The 27,333-nt window shown below is 42.8% G+C and overlaps 2 protein-coding genes across 2 annotated transcripts; both read right to left on the bottom strand.

Moving 5' to 3' along the window:
* Positions 1-328: 328 nt before the first annotated feature.
* LOC110533001 (GTPase IMAP family member 9) lies at positions 329-9,439 on the bottom strand. Its single transcript, XM_021617138.3, has 2 exons — positions 9,202-9,439; positions 329-2,645 (listed from the first exon to the last, which is right to left on the bottom strand). The coding sequence occupies exons 1-2, from the start codon at positions 9,215-9,217 to the stop codon at positions 1,405-1,407; spliced, it is 1,257 nt and encodes a 418-aa protein (XP_021472813.3). The 5' UTR covers positions 9,218-9,439; the 3' UTR covers positions 329-1,404.
* Positions 9,440-13,442: 4,003 nt separating this feature from the next.
* LOC118966002 (GTPase IMAP family member 7) lies at positions 13,443-22,686 on the bottom strand. The gene is made up of 2 exons (XM_090185682.1): positions 22,608-22,686; positions 13,443-15,640 (listed from the first exon to the last, which is right to left on the bottom strand). Exons 1-2 carry the CDS (start codon positions 22,684-22,686, stop codon positions 14,526-14,528), a joined length of 1,194 nt encoding a protein of 397 aa, XP_090041808.1. The 3' UTR covers positions 13,443-14,525.
* Between the last annotated feature and the right edge of the window lie 4,647 nt (positions 22,687-27,333).

Here is a 27,333-nt window from a genome sequence, read left to right as displayed (position 1 = left end):
GTACCAGCCTGTATGAGTTTACCTTCCGGGCCTTACCATTTACTATAAAGCTACGACCGGTCGTTACACAATGGGCCTATAGTATTAAACTTAGGCTCTCCAGGTCCGTATCCCATAATTAGTTCAGCCAACGATTCTCATCTCCCCAAGATGTCAAAATGAGTGGAAACAGATATAGGAACTTAGCCTACCTTTTGTTTGTTGCCAGCTCCGCTCCACTCCACTAATCTGGACTCCATGCCTTGACTATAAATCGTTGTGAACCCTGCTCGCAACGCCATCTCTTAGGTTCTTATTTTTCAGAGTAAATAACCCACAGACACTAGAGAAGCTTTAACCAAGTTTAATTCTTCCAAAAGGTTCTGTACAGCTGTAATCAGACAGCAAAACATTTCTCACATCACAGTTTAAATACATCCTACTTAAGACACTCCCTCTCTCCAATCCTTAGTTTATGCCCAAGAGAAGGAAGGTAACCAGATACTAACCCTGATTACTCCCTTAGAGGAACTGACCTCACCCCTCACCTCCTGATCTCACATGTACACATGTACACATGTATATCCAACAGATTGTGAACAATTAACCATTTTATTTTTTTTGTAAGTAATTCAATCAAGGGTGTAGAATACATGCCAGTCTGCATTCCTAAAGTCTCAATCATTAAAAATAGTAAATACAGACAATACCATAGTGATCTTAAAAAATAGGAAGATTTGAGTGAATAAACTTAACATTTCCACAATGCTGGTAATAGCTGATGTCACTGACTACACTTACATAAACTAAAAGCTCGTAAGCTGTGAAAAGGGAAACCCTGATATAAAATCAACATTGTGGTAAATACGATTTTATGAGTCACTTCTCTGTGTCTCCAATTTTTTCAAAACATACAGCATTATAATGACAATGATGTAATCATGCATGTTACATAAAATGTGGTATTTTTGTGTGGTATTTTTCATTTTATATAATTTACATTGAAAGGAAATGTTTTAATAATTTGAAAATAGCAATCCAACATTTGCTCCTGTAATTCTGTTAAAACATTGAAATCAAATATATTCTACTGTAATTATTTTTAAACAATAACATGCTATAATGTTTGAGTTGTCTGACATTTTTGGGGATTTGTTTGAATTGTCACTTAACTTTCACAAGACATTAAAACTGTTTTTGTTCTTGTTTTTTTCTTCTGTGGTATAGTACTGACTGGTGTGTATAGTACTGACTGGTGTGTATAGTACTGACTGGTGTGTATAGTTCTGACTGGTGTGTATAGTACTGACTGGTCTGTACAGTACTGATTGGTGTGTAGAGCACTGACTGGTGTGTTGAGAAAACTATTGAAATACAGGTTGTGATCACCCTTAATTATTTATTTGTATACCTAGAGTGCTCCTGCTACATTTTTTCATTACTTAAGCTCAGTTTCCTGTACCCCTTTGACATATTTCTTACATTCTCCACACTTCCATTACACTCCACCCAGATTCCCTTACCCTTCTTAAGGACTGCCTCAGCTGCTTTCTCTGCTGCCTCTCCTGGTGTCTCTGCATCTTCTGCTGCCGCAGCTCCAACTACCCCCCCTCCTATTGCTCCTACTAATGCTCCTGTCCCAATAACAAACCCTGTTGCTATGCCTAACCCTGCACCAACTCCAATGCTTCCTCCGGTCTCCACCGCAACTACAGTTCCTCCTGCTGCTACTCCTCCTACTGCTCCTGCTGCCCCGCCTGCTCCTGCTACTACACCTGATACTTTTGCTGCTGTTGCTGCTGCTACTTTTGTACTTAATTGTCCCAATGGCTTTGCAAGAAGTAAGAGTACTATTGCTAATGGCACTGCAACCCCAAGTAGAGCTCCTACCACTACACCTGTTGCTACCCCTGACAACTTGATCAGGAGTTTCTTTCTCGCTCTTTCCTTGGATAGTTTTTCAATCTCTTCCTCTGACATCTGGCTGTTTGACTCTCTAATACTCTCTATCTCTGCGTTTATTAATCTCTCTGCCTCTTGGAGCATCTCGTTGGTGTAGCACCCTCCTCCGTTCTCTCTCACCATCTTCTCTATGGTGTTGAGTAGCTCTGCTACTTGGTACTGGTTGTTCCTGTACTCATCCTGCTGACTGTTGTTCCAGTATTTGTTGTCGATGACGTGACAGCGGCCACCACATTTCTCCACAAGCTTGTTCAGTTTCATATTTGTTTTCACAAAATCCTGAATAGTTGTTCCTTCAAGAAGCTGGTCACCGTAAGTGAAGAGAACTGTGGCATATTTGAAGGCCTCTGGTGAAAAACATTCCTCAATTTTTGTAATGACTTGTTCCTCGTGGACTGTGTACCTGTCCACTCTAAGCACAATGAGGAAGGCATGTGGCCCCGGAGCACACTCTACAATACATTTCACTAGTTCAGGTTTCAGCTCCTCTTCAGGGATGTTTGTGTCAAAGAGTCCAGGTGTGTCTACTACAGTGAGCTTTCTTCCATCCATGTCCTTGGTCTTTGTTTCGCACATGTGTGTTTCGGAGTTGGCTGAACGACCTATCTTGAACTCTTCCTCTCCTCTTCCAATGATGGTGTTTCCTGCACTGCTTTTGCCACTTCCTGTTTTCCCCAGCAGCACAATCCTCATTGGGTTTGACTCTATAGGGAGGAGGGGTTGTCATTATAACTTAAATATATTTTTATGGACACACTGTACATATTGTTTATAGTAATATACATGTATAATCCCAAAGATCTCTAAAGGATCCCTGTGTCATTAATTAATAAATTAATGGGAAAATAATTGTATCTTCAATATTGCATTAAAGCTAGAGTCCTTAATTGAACCAATGGTAAAGTGGTCACCCCACCTCTGCTTTGGAAAACAGCTGAGGGACTGGCCTGCAGAAATGTAACCGCTTTCAAATTCATACAGAGATACTATCTGACCAAAATGATAGTTTTAACAATGTTTTGAGGCTAAACAGTATTTGTTCACGTTTACCTTGTTTACAAACAGAGTAAAACAAGCATAACTATATATATTGAGTTCTGATGGGGTATGACAGGAGAATTAAGCTCATGAGACATAAGATATATATTTCAAGAATCAATGGGTACATATAAATAACTTAAGTCTAACTGTATGTATTAATTGTTGATTGCACTATTAATGAAAATGTGTGCTTAAAAGTTCATTAACAATAACTAGATCATGATAATCCAAGATTGCGTAGCAGTCAGGCGTCTTTGTCTTCGTCTTGTTGTGTCCCGTGTATAAATCTTTTTTTCTTCGCACATACAGTGCCTTGCGAAAGTATTCGGCCCCCTTGAACTTTGCGACCTTTTGCCACATTTCAGGCTTCAAACATAAAGATATAAAACTGTATTTTTTTGTGAAGAATCAACAACAAGTGGGACACAATCATGAAGTGGAACGACATTTATTGGATATTTCAAACTTTTTTAACAAATCAAAACTGAAAAATTGGGCGTGCAAAATTATTCAGCCCCTTTACTTTCAGTGCAGCAAACTCTCTCCAGAAGTTCAGTGAGTATCTCTGAATGATCCAATGTTGACCTAAATGACTAATGATGATAAATACAATCCACCTGTGTGTAATCAAATCTCCGTATAAATGCACCTGCACTGTGATCGTCTCAGAGGTCCGTTAAAAGCGCAGAGAGCATCATGAAGAACAAGGAACACACCAGGCAGGTCCGAGATACTGTTGTGAAGAAGTTTAAAGCCGGATTTGGATACAAAAAGATTTCCCAAGCTTTAAACATCCCAAGGAGCACTGTGCAAGCGATAATATTGAAATGGAAGGAGTATCAGGCCACTGCAAATCTACCAAGACCTGGCCGTCCCTCTACTTTCAGCTCATACAAGGAGAAGACTGATCAGAGATGCAGCCAAGAGGCCCATGATCACTCTGGATGAACTGCAGAGATCTACAGCTGAGGTGGGAGACTCTGTCCATAGGACAACAATCAGTCGTATATTGCACAAATCTGGCCTTTATGGAAGAGTGGCAAGAAGAAAGCCATTTCTTAAAGATATCCATAAAAAGTGTCATTTAAAGTTTGCCACAAGCCACCTGGGAGACACACCAAACATGTGGAAGAAGGTGGTCTGGTCAGATGAAACCAAAATTGAACTTTTTGGCAACAATGCAAAACGTTATGTTTGGCGTAAAAGCAACACAGCTGAACACACCATCCCCACTGTCAAACATGGTGGTGGCAGCATCATGGTTTGGGCCTGCTTTTCTTCAGCAGGGACAGGGAAGATGGTTAAAATTGATGGGAAGATGGATGGAGCCAAATACAGGACCATTCTGGAAGAGAACCTGATGGAGTCTGCAAAAGACCTGAGACTGGGACGGAGATGTGTCTTCCAACAAGACAATGATCCAAAACATAAAGCAAAATCTACAATGGAATGGTTCAAAAATAAACATATCCAGGTGTTAGAATGGCCAAGTCAAAGTCCAGACCTGAATCCAAATCGAGAATCTGTGGAAAGAACTGAAAACTGCTGTTCACAAATGCTCTCCATCCAACCTCACTGAGCTCGAGCTGTTTTGCAAGGAGGAATGGGAAAAAATTTCAGTCTCTCGATGTGCAAAACTGATAGAGACATACCCCAAGCGACTTACAGCTGTAATCGCAGCAAAAGGTGGCGCTACAAAGTATTAACTTAAGGGGGCTGAATAATTTTGCACGCCCAATTTATCAATTTTTGATTTGTTAAAAAAGTTTGAAATATCCAATAAATGTCGTTCCACTTCATGATTGTGTCCCACTTGTTGTTGATTCTTCACAAAAAAATACAGTTTTATATCTTTATGTTTGAAGCCTGAAATGTGGCAAAAGGTCGCAAAGTTCAAGGGGGCCGAATACTTTCGCAAGGCACTGTACCAAGTACAACCCCAAATCCGTAAACACGGGCACCCTCATAGATATCATCCTGACCAACCTGCTTTCCAAATACACCTCTGCTGTCTTCAACCAGGATCTCAGCGATCACTGCCTCACTGCCTGCATCCGTAATGGGTCTGCGGTCAAATGACCACCCATCATCACTGTCAAATGCTCCCTTAAACATTTCAGCCTTTATAATTGACCTGGCCCGGGTTTCCTGGAAGGATATTGACCTCATTCTGTCAGTAGAGGATGCCTGGTTATTCTTAAAAAGTGCTTTCCTCACCATCTTAAAAATAAGCAAGCCCCATTCAAAAAAAAATTGAACCAGGAACAGTTATAGCCCTTGGTTCACTCCAGACCTCACTGCCCTTGACCAGCACAAAAACATTCTGTGGCATACTGTATTAGCATCGAATAGCCCCTGTGATATGCAACTTTTCAGGGAAGTTAGGAACCAATATACACAGGCAGTTAGGAAAGCTAAGGCTAGCTTTTTCAAACAGAAATTTGCATCCTGTAGCACAAACTCCCAAAAGTTCTGGGACACTGTAAAGTCCGTGGAGAATAAGAGCACCTCCTCCCAGCTGCCCACTGCAATTAGGCTAGGAAATACTGTCACCACCGATAAATAGAAATACTGTCACCACCGATAGACCCAAACTGTTACAGACCTATATCTATCCTACCCTGCCTTTCTAAGGTTTTCAAAAGCCAAGTTAACAAACAGATCACCGACCATTTGGAATCCCACCGTACCTTCTCCACTATGCAATCTGGTTTCCGAGCTGGTCATGGATGCACCTCGGATGCAAGGTCCTAAATGATATCACAACCGCCATCGATAAGAGACAATACTGTGCAGCTGTATTCATCGACCTGGCCAAGGCTTTCGACTCCACATTCTTATCGGCAGACTCAACAGTCTTGGTTTCTCAAATGACTGCCTCGCCTGGTTCACCAACTACTTCTCAGACAGAGTTCAGTGTGTCAAATCGTAGGGCCTGATGTACGGACCTCTGACAGTCTCTATGGGGGTGCCACAGGGTTCAATTCTTGGGCTGACTCTTTTCTCTGTATACATCATTGATGTCGCTCTTGTTGCTGGTGATTCTCTGATCCACCTCTACGCAGACGACACTATTCTGTATACTTCTGGCCCTTCTTTGGAAAGTGTGTTAACAAACCTCCAGACGAGCTTCAATACCATACAACTCTCCTTCCGTGGCCTTCAACTGCTCCTAAATGCAAGCAAAACTAAATACATGCTCTTCGACCGATCGCTGCCCGCACCTGCCCACCAGTCCAGCATCACTACACTGGACGGTTCTGACATAGAATATGTGGACAACTACAAATACCTAGGTGTCTGGTTAGACTGTAAACTCTCTTTCCAGACTCATATCAAGCATCTCCAATTCAAAATGAAATCTAGAATTGGCTTCCTATTTCGCTCATGCTGCCAAACATACCCCCGTAAAACTGACTATCCTACAGATCCTTGACTTCGGCGATGTCATTTACAAAATAGTCTCCAACACTCTACTCAGCAAATTGGATGCAGTCTATCACAGTGCCATCCGTTTTGTCACCAAAGCCCCATATTCTACCCACCACTGCGACCTGTATGCTCTCGTTGGCTGGCCCTCGCTTTATATTTGTCGCCAAACCCACTGGCTCCAGGTCATCTAGGTCTTTGCTAGGTAAAGCCCCGCCTTATCTCAGCTGACTGGTCACCATAGCAGCACCCATGCACTCCGGCAGTCACCCCCAAAGCCAATTCCTGCTTGTTTATTCCATGTGTAACTGTGTGTTGTTGTTTGTGTCGCACTGCTTTGCTTTATCTTGGCCAGGTCACAGTTGTAAATGAGAACTTGTTCTCAACTACCTGTTAAATAAAGGTGAAATAAAAATATATACATAAATATATGAATCAACAAAACTACATGATGCAATTGCTAACAGAACTACAAGCAATGAATAAGAATATACTCTCCGTGCTTGTCGACAAGTGTTTTTCTGTATGAGTAAACGTGTCTATTGGTTTGATCCAAAAGAGTGAAGGAACATAGGAGCTCTCTAAGCATCTTCACTGACTTTCTGTTATATTGAATCTAAAGTTTAAGTTCAGAGAAAATGTCCTACTTTGTTAACTAAATGGATCTTCCTAGATTCTCTGTAAAGTATCTCTAGTGAGATGTGTCGTGGAAATGTCCTGTATTACCAAATCATGAGAGAGCAAACCACACAAGTCAGAGTTATCATAAAGTCCATCTTTAATTATATGAGCTTCACATAGCCCTGTGAATCTCAGATCAATTCAGTGTCTATAAATGAATTTTCCGAGAGTGTCAACATAATGGCAACTGAGAACCTTTATAGCAAAGACACACCCATCTAAACTCACATGACAAATAACAGATCTTAGGAACATTACACAAAGAACCTTTTACCAGAAAAAGGAGTATCCAATAGCCAGACAGCATTAGCTATAAATTATCGTTCAGTTTGCCCTCTCCTAAACCAAAGTTCTTATCTCGTTCTTGGTACCACTTAGAACCAAAACATTACCTCATCCAATGGCATATATCAATAGTCAATTTCTAGATACTCCCATAAAAAATACAACCCCTCCTGGACAAGCTTACAGAGAGGAGTGACTGGCACACAGACATTGTGGAGCCAACCTAACTGGTTCCCCATTAATCACACCATCCCTTCACATGGTTTAGGAATAGTTACAGACACATTCACAGATAAGACTAACCTAACCTGACCTCTCCCCTCTCTGGTCCCCAAGTAACTTTTACCCACATAAGCATACTTTATGAAAATTGATAACCATCTTATTTATCAATGTTACCTAAAGGATTCTGATTCTGCTACCACAGAGGACTCTGGTACATTTCTCATTTGAAGCAGAATAAATAAAAGTGTTAATCTCAGGATCAAACTTTAATGTGACTTTCTGGCATCATCAAATTATTGTATCTACTTCCCCAGATTCATATGAACTCGTGGATACTTTTTTTATGTATCTGCGTCAAATATGAAGGAAGTCGTTTTGCAACCCAATGCTAACAAGTGTTAGTGAAATGACTGGAAGTCTACAGGAACAGCTAGCATGCTAGCAATTCCAGTCATTGCACTAACGCTACTTAGCAAAAAAAGTTAATCTAACTCTGGGGAAGTAGATAAAGGGCCTCATTGCCAAAATCCCAAACCCTCCCTATAAAATGAGGGATAGACGTAATTGAATCAATAATCACATGAAATAAATAATACTCTTCAGAAATGACTTTGTCAAAGCAACAACATAACTAGTGCTTTAATGATGGTGAAAACATGAAGAAATGTTGGGGTTAAATGCATTAAAATCTTCCTAAAAGTCACAGTGTGCACGGAGGAAATGTCAAAATGCATAATTTTGTGCACTTTTGCAAGTCTTTAGTCATGCAAGTCAGATTTTTTGAATTCTCCAAGTGGTCTATATTAAAGGGCACTTCATTTAACATAACAGGCTTTTAAAATTAATTATTGGTGCACAATTTACACAATTACCTTTTACCTTTTAATTACCAATTACCTTTAGCTGTTGAGATTAAATAACCTTTTGCATGTATTGTTTAGAGAAAATACTGTTGAGATTGGAATATTTAAAAAAATCTACATTCATGAAGCACTGAAGATTAACCAATTGAATTTAATGTTTATAAAGAGTAAACATTTCATGGTTACATTCATGGTGGATCCCAGTTTTTGTCTGAGCATGTAACGGCTTCATTTGATGAGAGCACATGGCTAATGGAGTTTGTTTGAGCTGAAGTGAGACCTTAAAGAAAATAGACGCATCACTTCCTTGTTCCCCTTTTTGTTTTTTTTGTTTTGTTTTGGATGTTTGTCTGACAATTTTAAATGGTTTTTAGAGTAAAAAGTTAATTATATTTCTGGAAACAAAGCAATTTAACATAATAGAAAAAACAGAATGTGTTGAAACATAATCATTAAAAAACATATCAATGTTTAAATTAAAGTATTTTGTTTGCCTCTAATTCACTCTGCTTGCCCAACCCAAATCTAAAACATGCCACTTTTCCAACTTTTCACATCATAACCACCTGCACCTAGTTCATTAAATCAAGGACTCCATAGTCTAGAAGTCAGTAATCTGAAGATAAGCAATAGTAGCTGAATTAGCCTAGTCCTGGTTTAATTAAAGCTCTGACCAGGAAACCACCCCATAATATAATCTAAAATAAAAAAATATGTATTTTTAACAGACACTCACCAGACAATGAAGACATCTTCTCACGAAGACAAGTATCCTCTTCTCAAATGACAGAATGTGAACTTAAAACAATCTATTTAGCTATGAGGAAGCAATGGCGTTTTGAAACCTTCATGTGCTATGTCGAATGTGCCAAAATAAATGTCAAAAATCTCCCCCGCCCCACAAGTGGCTGCATGTTTCATGACAGGAAGAAGTTCCTTGCCCTCTGCCTTCGTTCACTCCGCTTCACAGATCTGAGACAACTGGTAAGGTGTAAGCAATAGCTCCATCTAGTTTCCACCATATTGCTTTCCCATATCCAGTCCTATCAGATCTGTGAAGGGGAGTAAATGAGAGCAGAGGGGATTGAACATCTTCCTGGAATGACACAGCCATTGTCTCTTGGTCTCTCTGTAGTTCACCATAACTACATGACATGTCATACAGTAACACTGATCTTGATTATATGACAGTCAAAAAACCAAACAAAGGTTAGAGTTGTGTGATGAATTTTGTTTGTAGGTGTTGAGACCCTTGAGATTAAATGCTGCAAGATTTTGTTTGAAAAATACAAAAATATCTACATTCATGAAGTACTGAAGAGTATCCTATTGAGTTGAATGTTTATAAAGAATAAACACTAGGAAACTCTATTTTACTTTCTCTTTCAACAGGAAATGACCCCTCCTTGCCGTAAAGATAAGTGTGACGCACCCACCCATGCGCACACACACACACACACACACACACAGTAAAAACAGGTAGAGTCAGACACATGCCCAGCCCATGTCTGGCTGTTTCACAATCTATCAGAGAGGGAGAGACGGAGAGGGAGAGACGGGGAGACGGAGAGGGAGAGACTGAGAGGGAGGGAGAGAGAGACTGAGAGGGAGGGAGAGAGAGACTGAGAGGGAGGGAGAGAGAGACTGAGAGGGAGAGAGAGAGAGACTGAGAGGGAGAGAGAGAGACTGAGAGGGAGAGAGAGAGAGACTGAGAGAGAGAGAGAGAGACTGAGAGGGAGAGAGAGAGACTGAGAGGGAGAGAGAGACTGAGAGGGAGAGAGAGACTGAGAGGGAGAGAGAGACGGAGAGGGAGAGACGGAGAGGGAGAGACGGAGAGAGAGACGGAGACGGAGAGAGACTGAGACGGAGAGGGAGAGAGAGACTGAGAGGGAGAGAGAGACTGAGAGGGAGAGAGAGACTGAGAGGGAGAGAGAGACGGAGAGGGAGAGACGGAGAGGGAGAGACGGAGAGGGAGACGGAGAGAGACTGAGAGGGAGAGGGAGAGAGACTGAGAGGGAGAGAGAGAGAGACTGAGAGGGAGAGAGAGACTGAGAGGGAGAGAGAGACTGAGAGGGAGAGACTGAGAGGGAGAGACTGAGAGGGAGAGACGGAGAGGGAGAGACGGAGAGGGAGAGACGGAGAGGGAGAGACGGAGAGGGAGACGGAGAGGGAGAGACTGAGAGGGAGAGAGAGACTGAGAGGGAGAGAGAGACTGAGAGGGAGAGACGGAGAGAGAGACGGAGAGGGAGACGGAGAGAGACTGAGAGGGAGAGGGAGAGAGAGGGAGAGGGAGAGAGACTGAGAGGGAGAGAGAGAGAGACTGAGAGGGAGAGAGAGAGAGACTGAGAGGGAGAGAGAGAGAGACTGAGAGGGAGAGAGAGAGAGACTGAGAGGGAGAGAGAGAGAGACTGAGAGGGAGAGAGAGAGAGACTGAGAGGGAGAGAGAGAGACTGAGAGGGAGAGAGAGAGACTGAGAGGGAGAGAGAGAGACTGAGAGGGAGAGAGAGACTGAGAGGGAGAGAGAGACTGAGAGGGAGAGAGAGACTGAGAGGGAGAGAGAGACTGAGAGGGAGAGAGAGACTGAGAGGGAGAGAGAGACTGAGAGGGAGAGAGAGACTGAGAGGGAGAGAGAGACTGAGAGGGAGAGAGAGACTGAGAGGGAGAGAGAGACTGAGAGGGAGAGAGAGACTGAGACTGAGAGAGAGAGACTGAGACTGAGAGAGAGAGACTGAGACTGAGAGAGAGACTGAGACTGAGAGGGAGACTGAGACTGAGAGGGAGAGAGAGACTGAGACTGAGAGGGAGAGAGAGACTGAGACTGAGAGGGAGAGAGAGACTGAGACTGAGAGGGAGAGAGAGACTGAGACTGAGAGGGAGAGAGAGACTGAGAGGAAGAGAGAGACTGAGAGGGAGAGAGAGACAGATAGAGAGATGGTGGGGGGTTTAGGGAAAGAAAGAGGGAAATTAATAGGTGTGACAAAAAGGGGAAATGTGAACTTTACAATGTTTGTCAGTTTTGTAGAAGTAAATAAATGAATGTTATAGCCAATCATAGTAAGATGTACGTACGCACCTTCAGAACTATCAGTTGATAGAGTATGAGTGAGAGACACAAAACCCAATCTAAACCTTTTAAAATATTTTATTAACCCAGTAAACAGTAGCATCAGAGAGAGACGAGATTCCGATCAGTTTTGATTTCTCAGAAGAGAGTGGGAGGTGTTCTGCCAGATAGACAGAAAGAGAGAGCCACGGTACTGCTGTTGTGTGGTGTAGATTCATAATAATTGCTGACAAATGTGATACACTCCTGTTTTATAAATAGATAAATCAACAGAATATGGAATACTTATTCCACAGTCCTAAAATTGAGAAATCATTTAGAAGAGAAAATAATACATAATAATCGTATATATTTTTTTACTTTAAAGACTTTTGTCCATTAAAAAAACATAGGTCGCTGTGTTTCTTTAGCAGTTCATCAGTAGTTTAATTGATTTACCTTTTGCTGAAACACACCAGTATTCTAGTCCAGTAGCCATGTTGTCCAACCGTTAAGCTTTTACCATAGTACCATAGTATCCTCCAAGCTCATCATTAAGCTCAGGCCCTGGGTCTGAACCCCGCCCTGTGTAATTGAGTCCTGGACTTCCTGGCGTGCCGCCCCTAGGTGGTGAAGGTGGGAAACAACACCACCACTTCGCTGATCATCAACACTGGGTTCACACAAGGGTGTGTACTCAGCCCCCTCCTGTACTCCCTGTTCACCCATGACTGTGTGGCCAAGCATGCCTCCAACTCAATCATCAAGTTTGCAGACGACTAACTAGGCTTGATTACCAACAACGGGAGGAGGTGAGGGCTCTGGGAGTATGATGCCAGGAAAATAACCTCTCGCTCAACAAAACAAAGGAGATGATCAGAAACAGCAGAGGGAGCATCCCCCAGCATCCACATGACAGCATTTTTAAAATGTATTTAACTAGGCAAGTCAGAACAAATTCTTATTTTCAATGACGGCTTAGGAACAGTGGGTTAACTGCCTGTTCAGTGGCAGAACGGCAGGGTTTGAACTTGGAACCTTCTGGTTACTAGTCCAACACTCTAACCACTAGGCTACCCTGCCGCCCCGGAGAAGGTAGAAAGTTAAGTCCCTCAACGTACACATCACTGACAAGCTGCAACACAGACATTGTGGTGAAGAAGGCGCAATAGCGCCTCTTCAACCTCAGGAGGCTGAAGAAATGTGGCTTGTCACTTAAAACCCTCACAAACTTTTACAGATGCACAATGGAGAGCATCCTGTTAGGCTTTACACCACTTGGTATGGCAACTGTACCGCCCACAACCGCGGTGCTCTCCAGAAGGTGGTGCGGTCTGCACAACCCATCACCGGGTGCAAACTACCTGCCGTCCAGGACATCTACAGCACCCGATGTCACAGGAAGGCCAAAAAGATCATCAAGGACAACACAACCACTCGAGCCACTGCCTGTTCACCCCGCTATCATCCAGAAGGCGGGGTCACCACAGGTGCATCAAAGCTGGGACCGAGAGACTGAAAAACAGCTTCTATCTCAAGGCCACCAGACTGTTAAATAGCCACCACTAGCACAGAGAGGCTGCTGCCTATATACACAGACTTGAAATCATTGGCCACTTTAATAAATGGAACACTAGTCACTTTAATTACGTCACTTTAATAATGTTTACATATCTTGCATTACTCATCTCATATGTATATACTATATTCTATACTATTCTAATGTATCTTAGTCTATGCCGCTCTGACATTGCTCGTCCATATATTTATGTTCTTAATTCCATTCCTTACTTAGATTTGTGTGTATTGGGTATATGTTGTTAAATTGTTATATATTTCCTGTTAGATATTATTGCACTGTCGGAACTAGAAGCTCAAGCATTTCACTACACCCGCAATAACATCTGCTAAACACATGTATGTGACCAATAAAATTAGATTTGAGCTCTTTTATTGTTTTGGCAAGCAATTCTAATCAACAGAGTATGGAATACAAGCCTTAACACAATCCTTCTGTAATCATTTAAAAGAGTAAATACAAAATGAATCATAGTAATCAAATAAGTCAGCAATATTTTTTTGTAAATAAAGTCAATATTTTTACAATTGAGGTGATGTCACTGACTACATTTCCATGAACTATAAGCTATTAGGCTGTAAAAAGGGAAACCCTGATATCAAATCTTGTCACGGTCGTCGTATAGAGGAGACCAAGGCGCAGCGTGGTAAGCGTACATACTTCTTTTAATGGAAGATCGAACACTGAACAAAACTATACATAACGTAAAGCTATTACGGCTAATGCAGACAGACAACTTAACATAGACTAAGAACCCACAAACTACCCAAGGAATATGGCTACCTAAATATGGTCCCCAATCAGAGACAACGATAAACAGCTGCCTCTGCTTGAGAACCAATCCAGGCAACCACAGACATATAAACACCTAGACTTACAAAAACCCCTAGACTTACAAAAACCCCTAGACAATACAAAAACGAAACAAACCACCCTCGTCACACCCTGACCTAATCAAAATAATAAAGACTACAAAGATAACTAAGGTAAGGGCGTGACAAATCTATGCCTTGGGAAATACAATTTTATGAGCCACTTCTCTGTCTCCAGTTCTTTCAACTCATACACTGTTATAATGACATGTTATAATCATTCATGTTATATATCGTGTTCTTTTTGTGTGTGCTTTTTTTCATGTCACTCATTACATGATTTACATTGAAAGGAAATTATTTGTCTTTTAATCATTTGAAATTAGCAATCAAAAATGTGCTAGTGTAATTCTGTAAAACATTGAAATAAAAAATGTGCTACTGTAATTATGTTAAAACAATGACATGACAGGTTTGATTTGTCTGAAATGGTTATTTGTTTGAACAGTTTTTCTTCTTCTGTGGTATGGTACTGACTGTTGTGTTTAGTAAACTATTGAAACAGAGGTTGTTAACACTCATTGACTAATTTCACCTGTGTTTTCTGAATACCTAGAGTGCTCCTGCTACTTCTTTTCTTCACTCAAACTCAGTTTGCTGTACCCCTCTGACACACCTCGTACACTGTCCAAAACACCATTTCCCTCCTCCAAGATATACTTACCCACTTCCCAGACTGCCTCAGCTGCTTTCTTTGCTGCCTCTCCTGGTGTCTCTGCATCCTCTGCTGCAGCAGCTCCTATCATCCCCCCTCCTATTGCTCCCCCAGCAACAGCTCCTCCAGCTATGCTTACTGTTATTGCTGTTCCTAGTCCTCCTGCTGCAAGTTCAGTTACCGTGGGAATCTTACCAAGTACTGAGCGAACTAATGCTACTGCCCCTGCAACCCCAAGGAGAGCTGCCACTATTGTACCTGTTGCTATCCCTGTCAATTTGATCAGGAGTCTCTTCCACACATTTTCAGTGGCCTGTTCTTTGATCTCTTCCGGTGACTTCTGGCCTTTTGACTCCTCTGTAATACTTTCTATCTCTACTTTTATTTCCCGCATCACTGCTTTGAGCATCTCGTTGGTGTAACATCCTCCTCTGTTCTCTCTCATCATCTCCTCTATGGTGTTGAGTAACTTTGCTACTTGGTACTGGTTGTTGCTGTACTGACCCTGCTGACTGTTGTTCCAGAATTCATTATCAATGACATGACAGCGGCCACCACATTTCTTCACAAGCTCATTCAATTTCTTGTTAGTTTTCACAAAATCATCAATGGCTCTACCTTTGAGCTGGTAACCATGAGTGAAGAGAACTATGGCATATTTGAAGGCCTCTGGTGAAAAACATTCCTCAATTTCTGCAATGACTTGTTCCTCGTGGACTGTGTACTTTCCCACTTTAAGCACAATGAGAAAGGCATGTGGCCCCGGAGCACACTCTACAATACATCTCACTAGTTCAGGTTTCAGCTCCTCTTCAGGGATGTTTGTGTCAAAGAGTCCAGGTGTGTCTACTACAGTGAGCTTTCTTCCATTGATGATCTTGGTCTTTGTTTCACACTTGTGTGTTTCAGAGTTGGCTGAACTGTCTATCTTGAACTCTTCATCTCCTCCTCCAAAGATGGTGTTTCCTGCACTGCTTTTGCCCCATCCTGTTTTCCCCAGCAGCACAATCCTCCTTTGGTTTGACTCTATAGGGAGGAGGGGTTGTCATTATGACTTAAATGTATTTTCATTAACACACTGGACATATTGTTTATAGTAATATGCATGTATAATCACAAAGATCTCTAAAGGATCCCATTAATTGTTAACTAATTTTTTGTAAAGAATTGTACCTTAAATAATACTTTAAAGCTAGAGTCCTTAATGGAAAAATAGTCTCACCAAACCTCTGCATTGGTAAACAGCTGAGGGGTGGGCCCATAGTTTTAACCATGTTATGAGGATAAACAATATTTGATTACATTTACATTGTTGACAAACTTTGGAGTGAAACAAGCTGTGCATTTGGGGTTTTGATGGGGTGCAACAGTTGAACTAAGCTCATGAGGCATATATATGTTATATTCGTCAATAATCAATAGATACAGTGCCTTGCGAAAGTATTCGGCCCCCTTGAACTTTGCGACCTTTTGCCACATTTCAGGCTTCAAACATAAAGATATAAAACTGTATTTTTTTGTGAAGAATCAACAACAAGTGGGACACAATCATGAAGTGGAACAACATTTATTGGATGTTTCAAACTTTTTTAACAAATCAAAAACTGAAAAATTGGGCGTGCAAAATTATTCAGCCCCTTTACTTTCAGTGCAGCAAACTCTCTCCAGAAGTTCAGTGAGGATTTCTGAATGATCCAATGTTGACCTAAATGACTAATGATGATAAATACAATCCACCTGTGTGTAATCAAGTCTCCGTATAAATGCACCTGCACTGTGATAGTCTCAGAGGTCCGTTAAAAGCGCAGAGAGCATCATGAAGAACAAGGAACACACCAGGCAGGTCCGAGATACTGTTGTGAAGAAGTTTAAAGCCGGATTTGGATACAAAAAGATTTCCCAAGCTTTAAACATCCCAAGGAGCACTGTGCAAGCGATAATATTGAAATGGAAGGAGTATCAGACCACTGCAAATCTACCAAGACCTGGCCGTCCCTCTAAACTTTCAGCTCATACAAGGAGAAGACTGATCAGAGATGCAGCCAAGAGGCCCATGATCACTCTGGATGAACTGCAGAGATCCACAGCTGAGGTGGGAGACTCTGTCCATAGGACAACAATCAGTCATATATTGCACAAATCTGGCCTTTATGGAAGAGTGGCAAGAAGAAAGCCATTTCTTAAAGATATCCATAAAAAGTGTCGTTTAAAGTTTGCCACAAGCCACCTGGGAGACACACCAAACATGTGGAAGAAGGTGCTCTGGTCAGATGAAACCAAAATTGAACTTTTTGGCAACAATGCAAAACGTTATGTTTGGCGTAAAAGCAACACAGCTGAACACACCATCCCCACTGTCAAACATAGTGGTGGCAGCATCATGGTTTGGGCCTGCTTTTCTTCAGCAGGGACAGGGAAGATGATTAAAATTGATGGGAAGATGGATGGAGCCAAATACAGGACCATTCTGGAAAAAAACCTGATGGAGTCTGCAAAAGACCTGAGACTGGGACGGAGATTTGTCTTCCAACAAGACAATGATCCAAAACATAAAGCAAAATCTACAATGGAATGGTTCAAAAATAAACATATCCAGGTGTTAGAATGGCCAAGTCAAAGTCCAGACCTGAATCCAATCGAGAATCTGTGGAAAGAACTGAAAACTGCTGTTCACAAATGCTCTCCATCCAACCTCACTGAGCTCGAGCTGTTTTGCAAGGAGGAATGGGAAAAGATTTCAGTCTCTCGATGTGCAAAACTGATAGAGACATACCCCAAGCGACTTACAGCTGTAATCGCAGCAAAAGGTGGCGCTACAAAGTATTAACTTAAGGGGGCTGAATAATTTTGCACGCCCAATTTTTCAGTTTTTGATTTGTTAAAAAAGTTTGAAATATCCAATAAATGTTGTTCCACTTCATGATTGTGTCCCACTTGTTGTTGATTCTTCACAAAAAAATACAGTTTTATATCTTCATGTTTGAAGCCTGAAATGTGGCAAAAGGTCGCAAAGTTCAAGGGGGCCGAATACTTTCGCAAGGCACTGTACATATCATTAATTTAATTAAATCTCCAAAAGTAACTGCTGGTTGCCCCTTTAATGAAAATGAGTTCATGAACAATAACTACATGAATCAACAAAACTACATGTCACAATTCCCCCATAAACTATAAACAATGAATAAGAAGATACTCACTGTCCATCCTTGTCGAACAAGTGCAATATTTTTCTGTTTAAGCAAACTTGACTATTGGTTTGATCCAAAAGAGTGAAGGAACATAGGAACTTTCTGAGCAACTTCTGTCTTTCTGTTATATTGTATCTAGTTTAAGTAAAGAGAAAATGTCCCACTTTTTTAACTAAATGGATCTTCCTAGATTCTCTATAAAGTATCTCTATGGTGAGACTCCTCCTGTACACTTCTCATTTGTAGCAGGCTAAATACAACATTTTGAATTGCAGGGTCAAACTTTAATGGGACTTTTCGGCATCGTCAAATAATTGTATCTACTTCCCCAGATTCATATGAACTCGTGGATATATTTTTTTATGTATCTGGCTGGCTGTTTCACAATCTATCATCACATCCTGCTTTACTCTCTCTCTTTACTCTCTCTTTACTCTCTCTTTACTCTCTCTTTACTCTCTCTTTACTCTCACTGACTGACAGACAGACAGACAGACAGACAGACAGACAGACAGACAGACAGACAGACAGACAGACAGACAGACAGACAGACAGACATTACAAGGTTCCTCAATCAGTGCAGCCTAACTCTGATCCTGAACTAAATCGAACCTATAATGCCTTCCTCCTTTTACACCCTGACCTTAGAGACGTTTTATTTCTCTATTTGGTTAGGCCAGGGTGTGATGTGGGGTGGGCATTCTATGTTTTGTTTTCTTTGTTTCTTTATTTCCATGTTTTGGCTGGGTATGGTTCTCTATCAGGGACAGCTGTCTATCGTTGTCTCTGATTGGGAATCATACTTAGGTAGCCCTTTTTCTCTCCTTTCAGTGTGGGTAGTTATCTTTGTTAGTGGCATTATTGCCCTGTAAGCTTCATGGTTGTTTTGTTGGCAACATTTTAAATAAAAAGGAAAATGTACGCTCACCACGCTGCGCCTTGGTCTACTTCTTTCGACTGCCGTGACACCTCCCTACCCCTCATGATTTCAAGATTGGAAAGGGTCTTGGTTTTTACATATCAAAATCCGATAAGTAAATTGAACTCTGTGGGTGTTTAATTTTACACTTTTGAAGTGTTTATATGAGAACCACCAGAAAGTTGTAGCGGCTTCTAGGAGTAGTGGGTAGAGGAGTCAGGCGCAGAGAGCAGGTTAGTTCAGAACGTGGATCTTTATTCCACAGACAGTGAAAACGGACATGCCAAACACAATGGCGCATAAAAGACCCAGTCCAAAACAAACAGGACTAAACTGTCCGGAAAAATAGAATCCACAAATAATCCAACACCATGAACAGAAAACAAGCCCGCACAATAGCCGGCGGGCCTAGTGCCCTTAAATAGCCCACAAACAAAACTAAACTCAAAACAGGTCTAACCAATCAGACCAAACTAACAGAAACAAAAAAGCACCGCCCGAACAGGAAGAGGCACCATCTTCGGTGGGATTCGTGACAAATATGTTGAATTTACACTTTTCAAATTTTTGCCCTTTTGACACTGATACTTTCCAACACCAGTGGTATATTTATTTACCTTTATTTCGACAGGGAAGTCATATTGAGAATAAAGTCTCTTTTACAAATGAGCCCTGCACAATACAAAAACAAGCACATCAATACGCAAACCTGAGCAAGAAGGGCCTTGGTCAGGGAGGTGACCAAGAACCAAATTGTCACTGACAGAGCTCCAAAGTTCCTCTGTGTAGTTGGTTGTCCTTCTGGAAGGTTCTCCCATCTCTGCAGCACTCCACCAATCCAGCCTTTATTGTAGAGTGGCCAGACAGAAGCCACTCATCAGTAAAAGGCATGTGACAGCCTGCTTAGAGTTTACCAAGAGGCACCTAAAGGACGCTCAGACCATGAGAAACAAGACTCTCTGGTCTGATGAAACCAAGATTGAACTCTTTGGCTTGAATGCTAAGTGTCACGTCTGGAGGAAACCTAGCTCCATCCCTGAGGTGAAGCATGGTGATGGCAGCATCATGCTGTGGGGATGTTTTTCAGTGGCAGAGACTGGGAGTCTAGTCACGATCGAGGGAAAGATAGAAGGAACAAAGTACAGAGAGATTCTTGATGAAAACATGCTCCAGAGCACTCTGTACCTGGGGCAAATGTTCACCTTCCAACAGGAGAATGACCGTTGTCACGAACCGGCTCAAAGCCCATAACAAAAGGGAGACGACGTGGAGGTAAGGAGTAACAAAAGATATATATTTATTAAATAAAGCAACTAAGGAAAATATACAATGGTGTGTGTAATCAGTAATCAGTAGTGTAAGTGAGTGTTTTGCATGCATGAATGTGATAATGCAGGGTGTTGAAAGGTGCTAAAGCAAACAAGAAAAAACCACCAAGAAACACAACAAAAACGATCAAAGTGTCTGCATGGAGAGAGACTCCCCTATGAATGGGGATTTTATCCTGGGACACACCGGGCCCAGGTGTTTCCCATGTAGCTGACGACCCTCCCAACTCCGCCCACCGGCATCCTAATAAGGAAACAAGAACAAAGAGAGAACCACGGCAGACAGAGTTAGAGGGAGGGTCGTCACATCGTAAACACACAGCCAAGACAACGCAGGAGTGGCGTCGGGACAACTCTCTGAATGTCCTTGAGTGGCCTAGCCAGAGCCCGGGCTTGACACCCGATCTAACATCTCTGGAGAGATCTGAAAATATCTGTGCAGCAACGCTCCACATCCAACCTGACAGAGCTTGAGAGGATCTGCAGAGAAGAATGGGAGAAACTCCCCAAATACAGGTGTGCCAAGCTTGTAGCATCATACCAAAGAAGCTCGAGGTTGTAATCAATGCCAAAGGAGCTTCAACAAAGCATTCAGTAAAGGGTCTGAATACTTACAGTTGAAGTGGGAAGTTTACATACACTTAGGTTGGAGTCATTAAAACTAGTTTTTCAACAACTCCACAAACTTCTTGTTAACAAACTATAGTTTTGGAAAGTCGGTTAGGACATCTACTTTGTGCATGACACAAGTAATATTTCCAACAATTGTTTACAGACAGATTATTTCACTTATAACTTATAATGTATCACAATTCCAGTGGGTCAGAAGTTTACATACACTAAATTGACTGTGCCGTTAAACAGCTTGGAAAATCCAGAAAATTATGGCTTTAAAAGCTAATTGACATCCTTTGAGTCAATTGGAGGTGTACCTGTGGATGTATTTCAAGACCTACCTTCAAAGTCACTGCCTCTTTCCTTGACATCATGGGAAAATCAAAAGAAATCAGCCAACACTTCAGAAAAAAATTGTAGACCTCCACAAGTCTGGTTCATCCTTGGGAACAATTTCCAAATGGCTGAAGGTACCATGTTGATCTGTACAATCAATAGTACGCAAGTATAAACACCATGGGACCACGCAGCCGTCATACCGCTCAGGAAGGAGACACTTCTGTCTCCTAGGGATTAATGTACTTTGGTGCGAAAAGTGCAAATCAATCCCAGAACAACAGCAAAGGACCTTGTGAAGATGCTGGAGGAAACAGGTACAAAAGTATCTATATCAACAGTAAAACAAGTCCTATATTGACATAACCTGATAGGCCGCTCAGCAAGGAAGAAGCCACTGCTCCAAAACCGCCATAAAAAAGCCAGACACGGTTTGCAACTGCACATGGGGACAAAGATCGTATGTTTTTGGAGAAATATCCTCTGGTCTGATGAAACAAAAGTAGAGCTGTTTGGCCATAATGACCATCGTTATGTTTGGAGGAAAAAGGGGGAGGCTTGCAAGCCGAAGAACACCATCCCAAACGTGAAGCAAGGTGGGTGGTAGCATCATGTTGTGGGGGTGCTTTGCTGCAGGAAGGACTGGTGCACTTCACAAAATAGATGGCATCATGAGAGAGGAAAATTATGTGGATATATTGAAGCAACATCTCAAGACATCAGTTAAAACTTGGTCGCAAATGGGTCTTCCAAATGGACAATAACCCCAAGCTTACTTCCAAAGTTGTTCCAATATGGCTTAAGGACAGCAAAGTCAAGGTATTGGAGTGACCATCACAAAGCCCTGACCTCAATCCTATAGAAAATGTGTTGGCAGAACTGAAAAAGCGTGTGCGAGCCTGGAGGCCTACAAACTTGACTCAGTTGCACCAGCTCTGTCAGGAGTAATGGGCCAAAGTTCACCCAACTTATTGTGGGAAGCACAAATTTCTAAAAAACAGTTTTTTTGGGGTATTGTGTGTAGATTGATGGAGGGGGGGGCAATTTAATACATTTTAGAATAAGGCTGTAATGTATCAAAATGTGGAAAAATCAAGGGGTCTGAATACTTTCCGTATGCACTATATATCACAGTGGCAAGAGATACGAACTAACAGGTTGTAGAGAAAGCAACGCAACAATCACAACACATAGGTTGTAATATGGCTTTTCTTCAGGTTTGACTTCCCCAGTGATTTTACCCACAGACCGCTACTGATGAAACCAAGAGCAGACGTCAGGGCCCAGACCGATTTGAGGACAACTTGTTCAATAAAATAGCATGATCAACAATCAAATAAAATCAATATATATATATATATATATATATATATATATATATATATATATATACACAGTGCCTTGCGAAAGTATTCGGCCCCCTTGAACTTTGCGACCTTTTGCCACATTTCAGGCTTCAAATATAAAGATATAAAACTGTATTTTTTTGTGAAGAATCAACAACAAGTGGGACACAATCATGAAGTGGAACGACATTTATTGGATATTTCAAACTTTTTTAACAAATCAAAAACTGAAAATTTGGGCGTGCAAAATGATTTTGTCACCCTGCAGCGCCCGTGTCAGGGTCACCTCCCACAGGTAGGCCACGTGGCCAGGCAGGAGAAGACTTTGGAGAAGATGCATTTGTTCAGGCCTCCCTGTGGTTCTGCTGGCCCTTGAGGAAGTAGATGGGGAAAATGATGGAGGCAGAGAGCCAGAGCAGGGTGGCGTAGCAGGCCATGGTGATAGGGAAGTTATTCCAGGAGACGGGGCCTTGGGCCTGGAAGCCAAAGTGCTCCATCAGCAGCACCAGCAGGGTTCTAGTGAAGCTGAAAGCCCAGCAGAACACACACCAGTCTCCCACCCCGGAGAGGGAGGCCCCGTGGGCCGACACACTGAAGATGACGCAGGAGATCAACAGGGCAGCCACACGCACCCACAGCAGCTGGGAGATGAGCAACACTATCAACGGCATGGTGGGAGGTGTTTTACAGGGGAGTGCGGAATATATACTGTAATACAATATTAATACAGTAGGAATACAGTAGAAGTTCACTTGCTCAGAATCTTTAGTTGTGTCTAAGGAGGGGATCAGTGTTATCCTGTCCTTATACAGTGTTCTGCAAGAACATAAGAAACAAAGGGCCAGGTGATTCACAGAGCATCCAGAACTGTGAAACAGAAACTATTAACATGACTTTCGGTTTTACATTTCTATACATGAGAGCAGTTCTTGGAAATGGTTCCCAGCCAGTTCTTTTCTGTCTGCACCTGAGGACATACTCTCCTAGTTTGGTACACACATTCCATCAACATGACTCTCGGTAAATTGTTATATGCCTGAGAGCAGTGTTGTCATATTCACTAGGACGAAACTAAAGCAAAAGGGTTGAAACTGAGAGGGTCTACCTTAATTGGTTCAAACAGAAACTTGTTTTCCATTGCAAGGTGTAAAACATTTTGCTACGGTGTATAACCTTTTGCTACGGTGTATAACCTTTTGCTACGGTGTAAAACCTTTTGCTACAGTGTAAAACCTTTTGCTATGGTGCAATACATGTTTGCTACGTTAAGCACTAATAAATGCAACCCGGCTTATTTTGGTTGTTAAGCCTGTTAATTGATTACCACATCGCCCTCCTAGTCACATGTTCTACTCCAGTACATTTATTCTCACACTAATGATGATATGACAGTCAGAGAGAGAAAACTCTTCTAGCTGTGACTTGTACTAGGCTAGTCAGTATACACAGAGATAGAAAGCCCTGGGGTGAATGTCAATTTTAGTTCCTTGATTCCTCCCATCCTCCCTCCTAGTCTCCTCCTTAAAGCACATTGGTGCAGAAGATCGGAGGTTCCTCCCCTATGTCTTCTTCTCCATTGCGTTTTGAGAAGGAGGCAAGGAGAGAGGACGAGAGGAATCAAGGAAATACAATTTATTCAGATGCACTCCTTGAAGTCAAGCTGAAAGGATAAGCCATGTCCTCCTTGATGCCAACTCCCTCTATTGGCATTGGTGTTTGCTGTCAGTCTCACAACTCACCACTCGTTTGTCCCAGCTTCATCCCTTTTCATTGGGCCAAAGCTAAGATCCTCCTAGGACTTTGAGTAGCTGGCTTCTTCTGAAATTACACCAGACAGATGACACAGAGACTAAGATCAGATTTGTTTCCTCTGATAGTGGATTTGAAACACCACAGATTTCCAAAGATTTCATTGAAAAAAAGCTGAGTTACTGAGTTTGTATTTGTATTTATTATGGTTCCCCATTAGGGGATCCAGCAAAATTAAGGCAGTATATACAATTGAAACATTTCACAAAACACTGTGTGCCCTCAGGCCCCTACTCCACATCTACAGCACTAAATAAATGTGTATGTGTGTATATAGTGCGTATGTTATCATGTGTGTGTGTGTGTGTGTGTGTGTGTGTGTGTGTGTATGCATCAAATCAAATCACATTTTATTAGTTGCATGCGCCGAATACAACAGGTGTAGGTAGACCTTACAGTGAAATACTTCCTGATGAGCCCCTAACCAACAGTTTAAAAAAAATACAGATAAGAACAAGAGAAAATAAACAAGTAATTAAAGAGCAGCAGTAAAAAACTACAAATATACAGGGAGTTGCCGGTACAGAGTCAATGTGCAGGGGCACTGGTTAGTTGAGGTAGTATGTACATGTAGATAGAGTTAATTAAAGTGACTGTGCATAAATGACAACAGAGTGGCAGTGGTGTGGAGATGGGAGGGGGTGGCAATGCAAATAGTCTGGGTAGCCATTTGACTGGATGTTCAGGAGTCTTATGGCTTGGGGGTAGAAGCTGTTTAGAAGCCTCTTGGACCTAGACTTGATGCTCCGGTACCGCTTGCTGTGTGGTAGCAGAGGGAACAGTCTATGACTAGGTTGGCTGGAGCCTTTGACAATTTATAGGGCCTTCCTCTGACATCGCCTGGTATAGAGGTCCTGGTATAGAGGTCCTGGATGGCAGGAAGCTTGGCCCCAGTGATGTACTGGGCCATTTGCATTACCCTCTATAGTGTCTCGCGGTCGGAGGCAGAGCAGTTGCCATTCCAGGCAGTGTTGCCATTCCAGGCAGCCATTCCTCCACTGTTGAGGTCCAGTTTTGTGAGAGAAAAAACGCGCTCCGTGGAATGATTCCACCACCGTAGCGATGAGAGGTAGCGGATAACTAAATCCCACTGTGATCGAATTTAGACCTCGATAATCAATGCACCTCCCTCCTTTTTCCTCACAAAAAAGAAACTCGAGGAGATGGGTTGTCTCAGAGATTCTGTGACATATGTCTCCATAACCAACGTCTCCTCCTGTGACAATGGGTACACGTGACTCCTGGGAAGTGCAGCGTTTTCCTCGAGGTTTATCACGCAATCCCACCGTTGATGGGGTGGTAATTTGGTCGCCTTCTTTTTACTAAAAGCGATAGCCAAATCGGCATATTCTGGGGGAATGCGCACAGTGGAAACCTGGTCTGGACTCTCCACTGACGTGGCACTGATGGAAACTCCTATACACCTACCTGAACACTCCTCTGACCACCCCTGAAGAGCCCCCTGTCTCCAGGAAATGTGGGGATTGTGAATAGCTAGCCAGGGAACCCCCAATACCACTGGAAACCCAGGTGAATCAATAAGGTAGAAACTGATCTGCTCCCTATGATCCCCCTGCGTTACCATGTCCAGCTGAATCGTGGCCTCCCTGACCAGCCCTGACCCTAACGGTCGGCTATCTAAGGAGTGCACGGGGAAAGGTGGGTCTATCTGCACCAACGGAATACCCAATTTACGGGCGAGTCCGCGATCCGTAAAACTCCCAGCTGCGCCTGAATTTACTAGCGCCTTATGCTGGAGAGAGGGAAAAAACGCAGGGAAAAAAATTAACAAAAACATGTGACCAACAGGGAGCTCTGGGTGAGTTTGGTGCCTACTCACCTGGGGTGGCCGAGAAGTGTTCCGCCTACCATCTCGACTCCCAGATGGACTCCTCCAGCACCGGTCCGAAGTGTGTCCTCTCCGGCAACAGTAGGTGCAGGAGGAGCCTCCTCCTCCGGTCCCCCTAGATGCAGTTCCTCCCAACTCCATCGGAGTTGGAGCGGGAGGACTGGGAGGTGGAATTGACAGGACCCCCTCTGAACGCCCGCGGGCAGCTAGCAGATTGTCCAGTCGGATCGACATGTCTATAAGTTCATCGAGGGAGAGTGTGGTGTCCCGACAAGCTAGCTCCCGGCGGACGTCCTCCCGGAGACTGCATCGGTAATGGTCCATCAGGGCCCTGTCATTCCACCCCGCACCAGCAGCCAAGGTCCAGAACTCTAACGCGAAGTCCTGCGCTTTCCTCGTCTCCTGTCTGAGGTGGAACAGTCGTTCACCCGCCGCTCGGCCCTCCGGTGGGTGGTCGAACACAGCTCGAAAATGGCGGGTGAACTCCGGGTGGTGGTCCCGAGCCGAGTCTGGGCCGTTCCAGACAGCGTTGGCCCAGTCCAGTGCCCTAACCTGCAAAAAGGAGACGAAGGAGGCTCACACTCTCCTCACCCGAGGGAGTCGGACCCACGGTAGCCAGGTAGAGCTCGAGCTGGAGCAAAAATCCCTGGCACCCAGCCGCTGCTCCATCGTACTCCCTCGGGGGGGTGAGACGCAACGTGCTGGAACCAGACGATGACATGGGAGAAGTGGGTTGCGTCGTAATTGACCTTTATTTCGACAGGGAAGTCATATTGAGAATAAAGTCTATTTTACAAATGAGCCCTGCACAATACAAAAACAAGCACATCAATACGCAAACCTGAGCAAGAAGGGCCTTGGTCAGGGAGGTGACCAAGAACCAAATTGTCACTGACAGAGCTCCAAAGTTCCTCTGTGTAGTTGGGAGAACCTTCCAGAAGGACAACCATCTCTGCAGCACTCCACCAATCCGGCCTTTATTGTAGAGTGGCCAGACAGAAGCCACTCATCAGTAAAAGGCATGTGACAGCCTGCTTGGAGTTTACCAAGAGGCACCTAAAGGACGCTCAGACCATGAGAAACAAGACTCTCTGGTCTGATGAAACCAAGATTGAACTCTTTGGCTTGAATGCTAAGTGTCACGTTTGGAGGAAACCTAGCTCCATCCCTAAGGTGAAGCATGGTGATGGCAGCATCATGCTGTGGGGATGTTTTTCAGTGGCAGAGACTGGGAGTCTAGTCACGATCGAGGGAAAGATAAAAGGAACAAAGTACAGAGAGATTCTTGATGAAAACAAGCTCCAGAGCACTCTGTACCTGGGGCAAATG

This window comes from Oncorhynchus mykiss, chromosome 9, assembly GCF_057628025.1.
Source record: "Oncorhynchus mykiss isolate SJ-2025 chromosome 9, ASM5762802v1, whole genome shotgun sequence".
NCBI classification, from domain to species: domain Eukaryota; kingdom Metazoa; phylum Chordata; class Actinopteri; order Salmoniformes; family Salmonidae; genus Oncorhynchus; species Oncorhynchus mykiss.
Note: the sequence above shows the minus strand (reverse complement) of the source record. Positions and strands in the feature narration are given on the sequence as shown.

Bases quoted from the DNA above. Each gene is read 5' to 3' on its own strand.
- LOC118966002 (XM_090185682.1), bottom strand. From the start codon at position 22,686: ATGCATCTTCTCCAAAGTCTTCTCCTGCCTGGCCACGTGGCCTACCTG. The intron at 15,641-22,607 runs GTGACAAAATCA...TCCTCCCTATAG, and splicing joins CCTGACACGGGCGCTGCAGG to AGTCAAACCAAAGGAGGATT.